The sequence below is a fragment of the Parasteatoda tepidariorum genome, chromosome 9, assembly GCF_043381705.1.
Source record: "Parasteatoda tepidariorum isolate YZ-2023 chromosome 9, CAS_Ptep_4.0, whole genome shotgun sequence".
Taxonomy (NCBI): Eukaryota; Metazoa; Arthropoda; class Arachnida; order Araneae; family Theridiidae; genus Parasteatoda; species Parasteatoda tepidariorum.
The window spans coordinates 85,486,008-85,502,116 of record NC_092212.1 but is presented as its reverse complement, the minus strand read 5'-3'; the positions used below and the strand labels follow the sequence as shown (position 1 = coordinate 85,502,116).

The 16,109-nt window shown below is 27.3% G+C and overlaps 1 protein-coding gene across 1 annotated transcript in view; it reads right to left on the bottom strand.

The window, feature by feature from the left end:
- Positions 1–2,164: 2,164 nt before the first annotated feature.
- The window catches only part of LOC107456786 (N-acetylglucosamine-1-phosphate transferase subunits alpha and beta), a 59,390-nt gene continuing 45,445 nt past the window's right edge, over positions 2,165–16,109 (bottom strand). The window contains exons 18-22 of the mRNA XM_071185894.1: positions 14,690–14,822; positions 9,297–9,481; positions 9,160–9,214; positions 7,453–7,656; positions 2,165–5,136 (exon numbers count right to left, since the gene is read on the bottom strand). Coding sequence (XP_071041995.1) covers positions 5,065–5,136; positions 7,453–7,656; positions 9,160–9,214; positions 9,297–9,481; positions 14,690–14,822 — 649 coding nt within the window. The 3' untranslated portion in view covers positions 2,165–5,064. The remainder of the gene's footprint in view (positions 5,137–7,452; positions 7,657–9,159; positions 9,215–9,296; positions 9,482–14,689; positions 14,823–16,109) is intronic.

Genomic DNA, 16,109 nt, shown 5'->3' with positions numbered 1-16,109 from the left:
TAATCGTTCTGATAAATATTGCGGAGAAAAATTGTGAAAATCATGCATTTTTTGTAATTTAGAACCACAATCGGCATGGCAAAGAAAAAATCTCTTTTTTAAAGATAGAAAACTAAGCACTTTTTTACAAACCCCGAATAAAAAAAAGCACCTGTAAGGGCTTTTAATAAACGTAAATATAAAATAAGCACCATTAAGCATTTTTTAAAATCGCTCGCTAAGCACCCTGTTTTCTTAATACTTTATGTTAAAATATTTTTGGGATTGATTTATATATAGATAAAAAAAAAATTAATTTAGTTTATTATCCAAACGCAAAATAGATTTTTTTAAAACCAGTTTTTGTTCTATTGCAGTGTTGCCACTCAAGTCTAGAAAACCTGTGTTTTCCCCTCAACATATTTATTAAGAGGAAAACTGTATGAGCTGTAGGCCAACTATATTAGTTTCAATTGCTGAAAATTTTCAAAAAAAGAAACAGCTGAACGTATTTAAACAATGCTATAGTAAATGAAATAGCTTAGTATAGCTGAAATATCATCCTTAAATATCCCATAGACTGCCTTTTGAGTGGTCACCATTTTTTAAAAGCCGGAAATAGGAACCGAAATTCCCTGTATTTACCCAGTTTGTAAAGAAAAACTCAAAATTCCCTGTTATTTTAAGTGATTGTTAAAGTCTCTGTGTTTCCTAGGTTTTCCCTATTCTTCCTGCGGGGTGGCAACCCTGTATGATTATAAATAATGGAATTTATAAATTTATGTTTATAAAAAAAAAACCTGTAGCAAGTTGATTAAAAGAAGGAACACACATGAGAAAATGGCTCTCTCCTTGACTTCAAGCTATTACCCACATTTATGTATTAAATAAAACAAAAGTTATTGAACAAATCTAAAGGATAAGAAAAATCCCTTAACATTTAAAAATCAAGGATGTGGTTGGGATTATAAAGGGTTTGGATTGTATTTAACTGAGAAAACAATTTTCCTTTTGAAAGAGTTTCTTCCAACAATTGATTCTTTTCTACTGCACAAATATTTCTCATCTTATTTACATTCAACATCGATGAAGAGAAATTATTTTTATAAATTAAAGCCATTACAAAAAATTTATTAAAGATCGTAAAAAATTACAGGAAACAGAATAAATTTAATAAATAAATTTGTAGATCTGTTTACTTTTGGAAAATCGTGCGAATTTAAATACTTATTTTGTTTTGTGTAACATTCAAAATATTCACAATAAAAGTCGGAATCTATAGCACTTGATATTTATCTACTTTGAAAAAACTGATAGAAAGGCATAGAACTCATTTATGCCTGGCGCCACTTAAAACTGTTTTCAAGTTGAAAAAAAAAGTGGTAGTACAAATATTTTATTATTTGTAATTTACTTTTCAGGATCGAGATACCATAATGTTTGTAAATATTTTTCATTTCGTGTCAAAGCGTAGAAAATTTTTTAAAACTAAAGTGGTAGGTAAAAGAAAGAACTACCCGCTATGAACAAAATAGGCCCTATCGATTTTTTCATGCAAGTATTACATGGATTGCTAAGAGTGTTATAGTATTAAACAACTTGAAGAATTTAAAAAATAAACTCATTCAGATAAACATATATTTTTAACAATGCTATTTCAACTTTGATTTGTTAATAAATTGTATAATTTATGTAATTCATAACAGCGTCTTCTGTAATGATTACACTAACATAGAATATTGTGAGAAATATATATTAGTGCTACAAAATGAGTGTTTAGAATGCGTTTTTACTACATTAATAATTAAGTGTGGGAAAAAAAAACATTCATTTACTGATGTGTCATTATTGAGGATAAGAAAAGCAAATGTAGGTTTAAAATAATTTAAAAATCAGTTTATTTGTTTAATGGGATAAAATTCATGTGTTCTCACTGAGAGATGTTTTTAAACTTTATTCTTTAAAAAAAACCGGTTTTGGATGATTTTAACAATTCTTCTTCCTTCAGTAGTCATAGTTGGACAAAGTTGGACAATGGACAAAGTTTGGAAATGCTTTTTTTTCCACTTTAATTTGAGTCTCTAAATAATGTGGGAATAATGTGTGCTTAGGTGTATAATATATGTACGGGTATGTATATTAATGATAATAACACATTGAAGGTTATCATTAAAAAAAAAAACTCTGAATGTTATGAAATTTAATCATGAAATGTAAATACAAAACGAGATATGACTAGAAACACAATATCATTATAGGAAGAAAACCAACAAATAAATAAAGAAATTCAATTCATTTAAATGCATCAGTCTTGAGAAATATTATCGCTCTAATGCAATCTTTCCAACATGTTGGCCTCATATCACACTCATTAAATACATGACATAATTTGGATAAAATTTAAGACCAATTATTTTTATGTACCACCAGAATTTCAGATATTTTTTGTTAAGCATTGATAAAAAAATACACATTCAAACATGTGTTTCAATGTTGGCTGCTGCAGCACACTTAGAGTCAGGAATGGTGGCATTTGGACACCACAATAATGGCCATTTTATTCACCAGACTTGAGTTCAAGGAATTTCCTCTCCATTTCAGTTGTGAGACAAGACTTTGCACAAAAACCTTATAAGACATTTATAGCCCTACAAAATTCTTTATGGAAGGAATGGAATTTTTATACCGGGCCACCGGGTTTTTGATGTTCGAATATTTATTTTAAAGTTTGGTTGTGACATTTTAATGAGCTTTCAAATTATAAAGTAAATCTGTTTTTTTTTTGGTCGCCTTATATTTTTGCTCAATGAAGACCAGGCAAACAATAATGTTTCAATCTAACTGACCACTTCTCCTTTCACAATTTCAAGGGTACAATAAATGCACAAAATTTTATGATACAATATCAATAACATAAGTGGAAGACACAAGGATTATTTATCAACAGTTATTTACCTAGCAAACTATTCTTCAAAAATATATATAAACAATATAAATATAGGAATACACTTTAGTTAACTGAATAAATAGTAAAAATTTCAAGCTGAATCTTTCATTTTATTATAAATAATAATAATAATAATGACTAGCGTTATGTAACTTATAAAAGGAAAAATTTCAATTTATCACAACACAAAAATTATGAATCATAAATTGACTGTTTTGATGGAAAAAAAAATGTGTTGGTCATAAACAGGTGCTAACCTTCAAGACAAGCTACCATTAATCAGAAGTTCAATAATATAATTAGCTCAATTTTGCTACCTATTTCTATATAGGTAAGTGATTAATATTGAGCATGAATTTACTGATTAAATATAAAAAAGTAACAATTCAGTGTTACTTTTTTATCCGAATATTCTCAGCAAACAACAAAACTTCGTGGTAGTTAGGAGGAAAAACACTTATTTTTTACAGATTATTACAAAAATTCTGATGAATCATAATTTTTATTGTTCAACTGTAACAACGTAATCTTGACTCTGCTATACTTCATAACATTCATATATTCCCTGTGGCAGAATCGTGGCGACATCATCGCACAACGTTACCGAGTTCTTGCGGAAAGATTTTTCTTCTGGGATGAAAAAAATTTAGCTTTTCTTTTCTGCAGAAATTTCGAAGAAAAGATTTTATCTTTTCTGCAGAATTATATTTAAAAGATGCCTTTCTCGCGCATCGGAGTGGAAAAAAGCTTAAGATTTTTCTATTATCATTTGAGAATAATAAAAAATAAAGTATAATGAAGTAAAAAATTTAGTTTTCTTTACTGTAGAAATTTTCGTTCTACTTTTTTATGCACTTATTACTGCTAATTCACAAGCTTTTAAAAATCCGATATTTTTAATACAATATTATTTATTACAATAAATGAATCTCGAAATGAAACTACGCATGTAGTAACCCATTTTGGAGAGTCCGATTCGCATGATTTCACAGTTAATTTCTTTTTTTGGTAGTTACTGCTATGGATTTCACGATTCTTTTTTTTTTTTTAATGGGATGATGGATTACAAAATTCGAAAAGGAAATAATTAGTTTGTTATCTTCCTAGAAAATGTGAGAATATTGCCCATAATATTAGAATAAAAATATTACATATTCAAATAAAACAAATTATTTTACTTGATCCCATTTTTTTTATTTATTTACCTCAAGTTAACGCTTCTGTTACTTTTAATTAGTAACATGTACATTTGTCATTTTTAAGTATCTTGCAGAAAGATATTAATACTAGAGAGGTATGTTGCAGAAAGCCTGAAAAAATTGTGCCACAGGGGAGCCATACTTTTATGAGGATCTTTTCATAAATTCATGGCTCTTATTAAAAGATTTAAAAAGAAAAAAAAGAAGAGTAAGAGCTGCACCAAGGAGGAGTAACACATTTTTTTTTAAAGGAGAAACTTGAAAAGTGTCTAACAAGGTACTTGTCAACAAAAGGAGTAAAATGCGATTTAAAAATGTCAAAAGAATAATAAAAAGTTAGTCTACTATAGGGCAAAATTACTGATCACCACAGGAGGACAAACAGCTGCCAAAAAATTACCAACCAAATTCTGCCAAATGCTACCCAATCACCACTTTTTTGTTAAAAATGCATGTGAATCTTATTATTATTATTATTATTGTATACTTTTAACACATACCGTATTTTGAGAAAGGCTTAAAAAGAAGCATTAAAACCAGGTTTTTTTTCTGATTATTTAAAATTATCAATTTTTTAAAAAGTGACCACGTGTTTTGATAAGTAGTCACTATTAAAAATACAACTACTGGCCTGTATAAAGTTTCCTTATTTTGCTCGATATGTCAAAGTGAAGATAAAAAAAATTATTTGCTAGGGGTATTTTATGTATTTGTCAACAAAGTGTTGTGCAACGTGAAAATAGTCAAATAGAAGTACATTTACAGACTGCAAGAAGGACAGCACTCATTTCAAGCATTCACTAGAAATTTGCATCATTGTGTAAACATAATTTTTTAAAATGAATTCTTACTCCCAAGAATACGGAAACAACTGTCTTCCAATATCCACACGTTTAAGCTCGGTTACATAAATATTTCTTCACAAATTATTCTTTCTTATCATACAAAATGAGGATTGGAATGTCTGTTTTGTAAATTCCTCAGTCTGGGATAACGCTCCGGTGCTCTCATCTGCAAAATAAAAAAAAGAAATCATCGAACAATAAAATATGAACCCTATAAGATAAATATTACCATAGACTAGTTGAAAAGCAATGAAAATGCAAGGATATTGCTCAAAGTAACAACTTTTTCGAACAAATTAATAATAATAATAATAAATGCACGAGCATTTAATGAGTTTTAAAGTTTGGAATTATTATTCACTGCTTTGACGGCATTTGGCTGTAAAACCAACCAAATCCAAATTTTTTTTTCTCCTTTGTTACGTTATTCACACGTTAAACTCTTATTTAATTCGTTAAGACTTTTTGCGAAATTTTTTCTCAACTATAAGAAAAATATAATACAAAAGCTTTCCTATTTTTTCATAGTTTTTCTTTTCTTAGTAAAGTCAACACACAAATTTGTTTTTTAAATTTTAATGAAAATAATTATTTTTTATAGTGATTATGATCTTTGTCAGCAATTCTCCTTACGTTCTACAACATATCGATATGCCGAACATTATAAAGGGAATAAGAAAAAAACAAGTTATAAAGCGTCCATGGGATGCATAATTCCCTAGCGACAAAAGAAGAAGAAAAAAAAACACTGCGTCGGTTGATTAATATTTATATAAATTCTTTTTTATTTTAGTAGAAACTTATAATTTGAGGTATCATATGTCTTTCTTCCATCCCTCTTCAGCTCTAATTAAAAGCCTTTTGCATACTAAAATATAATCCTTTTTGTGATCTCTATCAATAGATAGAATAGTTATCTATGAGCACATTAATAGATAGACACAGAGACTTTATACTTTAAACAGAAATTCACAGAACTTGATGAGCTGTCTTTTAAAAAAAAGACTGTTTTTCTTAAATAAATGCATCAGTTGCATAACAAATAAAAACACATAGCTATAGTTTTACATGTTTAAAATGACAGTTAAAACAGTTAGACATAGTTTGAAACTAAAGTTTTTGGGATCAATGAAGTAAAATTAAATTCTGACAACAAAGATTTTAAAACTTCTTTCATTTTTACCTGATTTCTTTTCATCAATATTATTAATTAATTAATCATATTGATGTAGTTAACCCTAACCATACAAGGTTAAAAAAAAAACTTTTTTAAAAACAAAATGACTGCAGATTGTACAAAAAAAAAAAAGCCCTAGAAGTCAAAGTTTATCAATTATTGTATCAAAAACCATAAATACAGTAAAAATGTTTTTTAAGTGTAACAGGAACTATGTTCGGGGTATCTGCTACATTTTAGATTTTCAAATCCGTGACTTTTCATGACGAATTAAAATATTTTTTCATTTCTTAACGAAGTTAAGAAATGAAAAACAATGAGAAACAATGAGAATAGTTACTTTTACAATGAATAGTTACTTTACAATGAAAACAATGAGAATAGTTACTTTTATTACTAAAAACACAAGAATAAATTTAAAAAAGCATTATAATAACATTCATTGAAATGATAGGTCTAACCAAAACTTTCATACTCTGCATCTTCATGTTTATAGATTTTAAATTTAAAAAACAAAGTAAAGAAAGAGATAAAGCAATAAAATAGCTGAAAAAATACAAAAGCAAAGAAATTGTTTCCCCGCAGAATTATATTCTAAAGAATATAATTCTACAGAAAACTTTACAGGAAAAGTATCTTTATATACTTTTCTTGTTCATCAGGAAAGGAAAAAAATACTCTTTTTTGTCTGTTCTCATTTCAAAATAAAAAAAAAAATTTGCCAATGACTGGCAATTTAAATTGATAAAAAATAAATAAATAATAATAAAAATTCTGAAATCACAGAAGTTTTAAAAGAAAAATCCGCTCTAGAAATGATGTTTTTTCGTACTGTTTTTGAAAGGACAAAAATTTTTTTAAAGAACAGGATAAAAAAATTTTGCATTTAAAAAAAATATGACTGTGAGCGGGGATTTTGTTACAAATTCAGATATTCGGAAAACCATGAAATTAAGAGGGGGGGGGGCAAATTTACTTTTAAAAATTAGATTTTTCGATGACTTAAATCCATAACTTTCCATGATTTTTTTTAAAAAAAATAGTTAAAATCATGACAAATTTTGTTCAATACCGAAATTCATGCCTTTCCACAATTTCTGATGACATTCCAGGCGCGCAGATAACCTGTATAAATGATTAAATTAACTAAGATTAACATCATTGGGTTTGATACAGAGCTCTTATAATGGTTTGATACACGTTAATGGAATGAAGGGTTACTTTTGGAAGTTCTAATGAGCATGAAATGTCTATGTAATAACAAATTGGACTTCAGATATTTAAGAGAGAGAGAGAGATACATACTTCAGCCTTCCAGAAGGATGTGATGGAGAAGATGATGAGGATGGCCAGCGTAATGTAAGTGACAGCGCGTATGATGTCACGCGTCCTCCTCCACTCCTCCAGGTCAGCCACATACAGAAATCTGTTGCGGTACTCAGGATTCAATTCAAACTGAGATCTCGATGGAAACAAAGCTTCATAAAAATCCTCAATCACTGCTCGGATCTGAAAATGGGTGTTCATTAAATTATGTATGACCTAAATAGTTCAAATTATTATTTAATATTTTGGAATTTATCACTTTAATGTCGGATAAAAATGCGACTGAGTGAATTAGAATTGTAGACACATGCATGTATTAAAATTAAGAGTTTTTCCACTATTATGCCATTATTTTTAAATGAAGAATAGAATGAAACTAGCGACCAAATAGTGCTCCGTTTACAAACAATTGCTATAAAATAAGTTGCAACTGAAAAACTACTCTTAAAAATAAAAAAAATTGGAAAAAAAATAAGTAAATAAATAAATAAAAAATATCTTCAAAAAATGGCGAATTTCTTTAAATTGTACCACAAATTTTTATTTTTAGCATAGTTTTTAATAAAATTAAAAGATGACAATTTTTGTGACATTTACAATTGTTTACTAATGAAAAGTAATTCAATTTTATTCCTATTTACGGAATGTGAATGAATAGTAAAAAAAAAAGAGAGAACAGTCAATCAGCAGCAGTTATGTCCACATTTCAGTGGCTTTTCTCCCCTTTTCTTTATAGGTAATTATTTCCAAGCTTTAGAGTAATAATCTTATTACAGCTAGAGTTGTAATGAAAAGAAAGTTCTTTTAAATGCAGTCAAAAAATTCTTGTGAAGCAAGTTTTTTATTTTTGAAATGCCAGTTTCAAAGCGTTGTTAGTGTGAATTAAATAGGGTTTGTAGCAATTCTGTAAAAAAAAGTTTTATATTTATTGCAGGTTAGAGTAATGTTTTCCACAAAGATCCTATAAACCCTCATGAAAGATCTCTCAAGGTTTCATAAACCCTTGCACAGTAATTAATCTGAGTAAAAATAAAATGCGTTTGAAAGCAAATATTTTAGAAAAATTATCAAAGGAGATTAAAAATTTTAAGCTTTTTGTAATTCGTAGTACACTTTTATGTTATCTTTATATTTAATTTAATGAGATAACAATATTGAAACATAAAAACAAAATAATTGTAACATAATATTGAAACATAAATTCAAAATATATTTATTTGCAGCTTTTATATATAAATATGTAAAATATATTTATCAAACCCGGTTTCTTAGTTACAGTTTTATAATACAGTCTAAGTTACAGTTTTATAATACAAGTTGACAATACAATTTTGCACATGATATTTCATTTTTGTTGCTATTTTTTTCTAATGATAAAGACTTAAAAAATGCAATTGTGATTTTTCCTTATTTCATCTTAGGATAATTTTATTTCTTGTAATGTAATTATGATTTTTGCTTTGTTATATTTTGGGTTCAGTAAAATATAAAAAAAAGGTACTTTAAGATATAACAGAATGTTCTCTTAAATTAAAAGAATGAAATAAATGTCTAATATTTAAAAATTGGAGTTTTGAAAGCAAACAATTTGGGAATAAAACTGCTTATCCGTTTTACACAATTTATCACAAATATTCAAAATGCTTCTCATAAATTCACAGGATACACATATATAAAATAATTTACCAATTCAGCTTCTTGTGTGCCATGATTCATGTTGTCATTTAAACAGACAAATTTCCTGGAGAGAAAAAAAAAGGTATAATTTACAAGAAAATCAAAAAGGAAGAGAGAGAGTAAAGGGAATGGGAAGGGAGACAGACTTGGGATTTTTCCTCAGGTCGTCTATTTGGCCAAGAACTTGAGTGAGGTTGTTGTGAATCATTTTAAAGGCCACTTCCTCCTCCCCCACCACCTCGTAGGCATTCCTCTTGCGACTGCCGAAACGCTGAAGCAGCAGATGAGAGATGGGTTGACAGGACTTCACAAGAGTTTCACTGACAACAGGCTAAAAAGAATAAATACAGATTCTATCTTTAACAACAGCATAAATGTGGTTGCTTTTAAAAATGATAACTGAGTAAAGGGATGCTTGCTTATGTTCTTTAACATTTTTTGTTGTGTATAGCAAGGTGCGTTGCCAAATCTTTCAACAAAAAATAAGCATCTTTTAAGTACTTTTAAAGCACTTAAAAAGTATTTTTAAGCACTATATACATAAACAAAATGCAAAATAATTTACAAAGACTTTACATGATCATGATAAAATAACTAGTTTCTGACAAAGAACTCTTTTCTTTATTATATTAGCCATTATAAAGTAATCGAGAGATTTTTTGTTTCGATATCAGAAGGGTGGAAAATGAAGCCTGAAACCGAGAATATCTTGCAAAATGCAACAGAGCTGCGCATGAGGGTGTAATAATCTCACCGAATCCAATTTAGTAGGCGCACATGCGGACTTGCAAGTATTTCATCAAACTTGTAAAATGATTGGCGCTTTCATACGCTATGGACCGATGGTATGCTAAAAAAGATTGTTGAATCAATTGTGAAAACGTTGAATTGAGCAATTTGAAAAGCACGGTTTTCATACGGCGAAAATTGACATGTTAAAAAAAATATCATTTTCGAAAAGGGAAAGTTATGCACATTTTAAAAACACCAAATGAAAAAAGCACCTTTAAGGGATTTTAAAAACATAAATAAAAAATAAGCACCTTTAAGAGCTTTTTGAAAACGCTATGCAACCTGTCCAGGTTAATATGATATATATATATTAGAAGCTTTAAAACTCTGGTGTGCGATTCAGATCACAAATTTTTGCCTCTAACTTTGATTGCAACAGTTTTTTTAGAAGAGTAGAATACTTAAATTAGTTTACAGTGTTTCAGCATTCCATCTTTAAGCAATGATAAGATTACTTCATTCAGAAACATGCAAAAAAAAAAAAAAAAAAAAAAAAAAAAAAAAAAAAAAAAAAACAGACGGGGAAAATTTTCATACAAGAATTTTTAAATTCTGGTCATATTCCTCCAGTTTATAAGCTGTTTAAAAAGCATTAATGGGTTTTCCTTTACTCCAGTTCAATCAAAGAGTTTAAACACTATGCTAGTCTTTCAATCTTTAAAATGTATTATTTAAATTTTAAAGTAAATAACATTAACTGATCTGACTTACATGTTTAGTTCTATAACTTTCAATTGTTTGAAAAGAGTTTTGCAAAGTTCATACTCTTTATAAGAAATCATATTTTCTTGTTGAAAAAGAATTTTTTTTCAGACACAAATTTATTCTGCATTTACACTAGCGTGCAAAATTCTTTAGTCAAACTCAATATTATAGATAGTTGATTGGAAATGAAATAATAACGTATAGTTTTATTCCTAAACATTCTTAATATGCTTATCAACCAGAAAGCAAAGTTAGCGCTTTGAAAGTAACTTTAAATCAAATGCAATTTTCCTATCAGTCGGGTATTTGTTTTTTGTGAAGCGATTTTTGTATATCTAAGAATTGGATTAAAATACAATTGAAAGTTACAATTTTAACAAATAAGCATAAGTTTTGCATATTTATTTATGGAAATAGCGATTTTAACTTTAATTTATTATTGACATTTACTTTCGAAGAATTAGTTCTTACAATACTCGAATTATATATAAAAAGAAATATTCAACTGAATTGAGTGCAATGTTTTAAATTTAATCCAAAGAAGAAAAAAAAAATAATAATAAATTGCAAGAAAAGTAAAAATTCTGAAATCAAGTGTAATATATATGCTGGCTTGACTAAATAAAACAGAAATCATCCCTACAGAAAAAAAAAATTCGCATAGAAAGGTTAAATTGCCTTTCACGTGTTGACCAAAAACTTTTGCACGCCAGTGTAATTAGTTATAATGCAGACTTAAAGTATCAGAGTAAACCAACTATAAGTTTTAATTATTCTTTTAAAATTTTTGGCTTTTATTAATGTTTAACTTTTTGAAAATCTCAAAAAATCTAAATTTGCTATTGGGCTTGAGTATGTATGTGTGCATTCATAGTAATTTTTTTTCACACAGAATATTACATACAATAACAGAATGCAGCACTTACTACTCCAATTTTTTTAGAGCCATTAAATTGAAAACAGCCATTTATACCAACAAGATTATGATTGAATTCTTTAGCTAACCTTAAAATAATTTGATTATTTTCATATGATTTTAGAAACCACAAAAATTATTATTATTACAAAAAAAAAAAAAAANAAAAAAAAAAAAAAAAAAAAAAAAACAGTAATGTAAAGTTCAAAGAATTTGTATTATATCTACATTTATAGTGGACTCTTTTTGTATGCAAACAAATTTCTTTTAAAAAAAGATTTTAACAAAAACTATTGGTTGTAGTGTTTCAAAAGATTTAATTGTTATGCAAAGTAAATTACAATTACTCTGTTGAAATGATAAGGTTCCTAAAAAATTAAGGTGAAAAAACTTGATGATTGATGTTAGTAGATTAATAATTGCTTGAAGATATTTCTGTTGAAAAAAATAATTATATCACATAACAAATTGTAATCCTTAATGCATAGAGCCTTCCAAATTTGCAAATTAAATTTGCAAATTAAAATCTTTACAAAGATGAATGATAAGAAAAGATGAAAGATGGCAAATATCTAATCAAAACACATAACTACTGACTGATTTAAATGAAGTTTTGTAGTGTTTTATTCCAAGAAAAACATTTGGAACATTGTTACAGGTTTCGTAAAAAGGAATATGTTTTGATTCGAAATAAATGAAGAATAATTTCCTGAAACTATATAATAAATCAATTTTCATACACACTTAATACATTTGCTGCAAACAAGAAGGGAAATGCAAAGCAAAATATTAAAAAATCCTAAATTATTGAAAGATTAAAAAACAAATACGAGTGATTCTGTAAGGAACCCTCCTTCTAATCTCATACGTTTGACAGAAGCTGAGCATTCGATTTTCAACAAAACACCATATTATCTGAACAAAACAATAAACAGGGATTTTACAGATGAACAGTAAAATGGCTAAATAATATTTTATATATGTTTTATTCTGTTGAATTATTATTTTTAAGTTTGCTATAATGTTGTAAATAATGCTAATTAGACAAAATATTCAAGGTTGCAGTTTTGACACAACACCTCAAAAACCTGTCAAAAAGTGTAAAAAAATGATAAAAACTGTTAAAAAACCTCAGGCAAGTTTCTTTTTAGTCATTCGGGATATTTTATAAATAATAAATCAAAACTTGTATTATATACAATTATAATTAAGATTTATAGTGTATAACATATGTAAAATACATAGCAAAAATTATTGAAACTATTAACTGATTTTTCTAAAAATATGGTTATGTTACTCAATACTTTAAGATTACCTAATATTATTTGCTACAACTATTAGGTTTACATTACAGATAACTATGAGTTGTTAATTATGTATTATCAATCTAAATATTTATTTTAATTATTTTATTGCTCAACTTAGACAGATTTTTTAGACTATTTAAAACTTAGAAAAGTTGGCAATAATTTCCTTAACCCAACTTAGAATTTTTTTTTATTCTTAACACTTGTTGTTATTGCTTATATACAGGGGAGCAGAACATGTTCAATCGCGCAACTAAGAATTGAGGGAAATTCAAGCAATCGTGAAGAAACGTTTTATCTAACAAATTATTAAAAAATGTGTCGCATTTTAAAATTTTTCCTTGCTAAAAAATATATGCCGATTTGTGTATTTATTAGCTTGAATTCTTTGAGTTTCTGAGTGAAATCTTAAATTTCATTTAATGAATTATTTCAATATATTTTGATTTTTATTACTTTTTAACAGATATGCTCGTTTATTTAAAAATTGTGTCACATAAATTTTTTTCTTTGATTTTTTATCAAAATTTTTAACAAGATATAAACTTTACTCCCCAAAACTATTTTATACTAACTAATTATTTCATATAATTATACAAAAATTATTGTATTTAATAATTTTTAACAATTATTGTTTTTTTATTTTATTGTACTAAAAAAAAAATAAATAAAACGTTAATATCTTTGGAGAAATTTTGATCTATAAAAAACTATGTTCTGAGAAAATATTAAGATCTGAGAATCTTCTACAATTCTGCTAGCATGCACATGAATATTTCCAATAAATCAATATATTCCCTGATAAAAAATTAATTATAATTTACAAAAAAGATAAATTTTTGCTTAAATGATTTTTTTTATAATTTTTGCAATCAAGCAATCTATTTTTGCAATTCAAGTATTTAACTAAGAAATTATCAATATTTAGTAGAGTTATTAGAATAAATGTTCTAATTACTCGTTATTTATTATGTTAGAATAGTTTGCCATACAGCTCAGCATCAATCAAAAGAATGTTTTCGATCTCATTCATACAAAACTGAAAAATGAATTTGGAGAGCTTCAAAACTATTTTTGGTAATCACATGCTTTGAGAAAAAGAGGAAGTAAAGTTGATTTTACTTATAAGATGATTGTTAAGTTTACATAAAATGATTGTTCCTGTAGTTCAACAATCAAAGAAATTAACAGATTGGATGAATTTCAATTTTTATTTAAAATTATTTAATATTTTCTACAGCAAAATTTGAGTTTTTGACAGTAATTGTCAAAACAAAAAGAGAGTTTATTGTCAAAATAATTCAAGAAGATGATTTATCGCTTATAATTTTATATGTATGTTTATTTATAACTGTGTCATATTTACCCCATAGCTAATAATTATCCTCACACTAAAATTTTGGAGTTTTGACAACTGTCAAATTTGTGTCAAAACGTTTTTTTTTTTAAATGACGCTTAAAACCATTCATTGTCAAAAACTTGTCAACCAGAAAATATACGGGCTGCAATAAAACATAAAAAATATAAAGGGACATAATTTTATTACACAGAATTTTGAATATGCAAAATAATATGGATGAATGGAAAAAAATTAATTTACTCAGTTTATAGAGAATTTAAAAGAATATATTTACTCTGTAGAATTTCTGACCACATAAATTTCTCCTTAAAAGATTTTCTCATAAAAAGTTTATGCTAATATAAATTTATGTACATTTCGAATATCAAAATCTTATTTAAAGATAAATGTAATTTATAGTATTCTTATTAAGAGTTAGAAACAATGAGAAGAAAATTATGAATGGAATAATAACATACCAATTTAGACTCCTTTTCTGTTGTTAAAGAGCAGTTGACAATCATTTGTTCAAATACAGCAACAGAGGAAAAATCCAAGGGTAAGTCATAAAGGCGTGCAAGAACTGTACGAATTTCTCGATCAGACCACGACCTATAAAGGAAATGCTTACAAATACATAAAACATTATTATACATACAAGCACATAAAATATTAAAAGCTTTGTACGCCATATAAAAATGATTAAAATTGGATGAAGCAAGGCAACAGTCTACAAATGGGAATGCACACAACATTCCATTTTAAATGCACACTGTGATCTTTTGTATGCCATAGAAAAATGATTAAAATCAGGTGAAAGGAACCACAGTTTACAAATTATGATATTCTTATAAGATGAAAAGAAACATAATTTTTTATTCACTTTTAAGTTTGTTTACGTATTAGTATTATGCATTATTATCGTGACACAGGTGCTTGGTTGGATCCTCGGGCCGGGCAAGGCTGACTCAGCTTTTCATCCCTTCAGTGGGTCAATAAAATGAGTATCAAGCATGCTTGGGAACTGAAAACTGGGGATTCCGCATTGGGCTGACCGGAACATCTGCCCCTGAGCCCAAAGGTCAGGAAAACTGAGATGGGCACAGTAGGCCATCTAGAGGCTGTCACGCCACTGATTTTAGTTTTATGTATTAATATTGCAGGGTCCGAAATCTTGAAATGTGGCAAGCTTAATAAAAAACAGATGTTTTTCTTGTTAAACTATCCATATTTTGAGCCCATATTCTAGCCTCAGTTAACATTTAATAATAATAATAAAATAAAAAAAAACTAAGGGTTTTTATTAAAGAGCCTGGATTTCTTTTTTGCCTCAGGAATAATAAAATTTACACATAACCATACAATAACAAAAAAAAAAATTAAGATAATTGAATTTCTTTTTAAATTATTTGCTTCTTCTCAGTAATTTTCTTTCAGAAAATCAACATGTTGAAAAAGAAACAGATTTTTATACATATTAACGCACATGCAACAGAAATAAAGAAAACATGCAATAAACTCGTTTTTGATACAATTGAGTTGTAAGCTAGCAAACTATACTGATGTTATTTTTAAGATAATTGAAATTGAAGTTGCAGCTTAAATTTAACAATGCATAATGCTAACACCCATGCAAAATATTAATTATAACATGTTCTTTTCAAGAGAGCTAAGTTTTAAATGATTTTAAAGAAATTTACCAAGTTTTAAATGGTTTAAATTGTCCAAATTTCAGGATTTTTGCACAAATGGTTATGAAGTTAAAACAGACATAATTTTTAATTCACAGAATTTGAATTTAAAACAGATTTTTTTTCTTTCATTACTAAAGTTTAAACTCTTCTTATTGTAAAGTATGATAAGTTGTTATTTTTGGTCTTATTTGTTCTGCTCTACTTC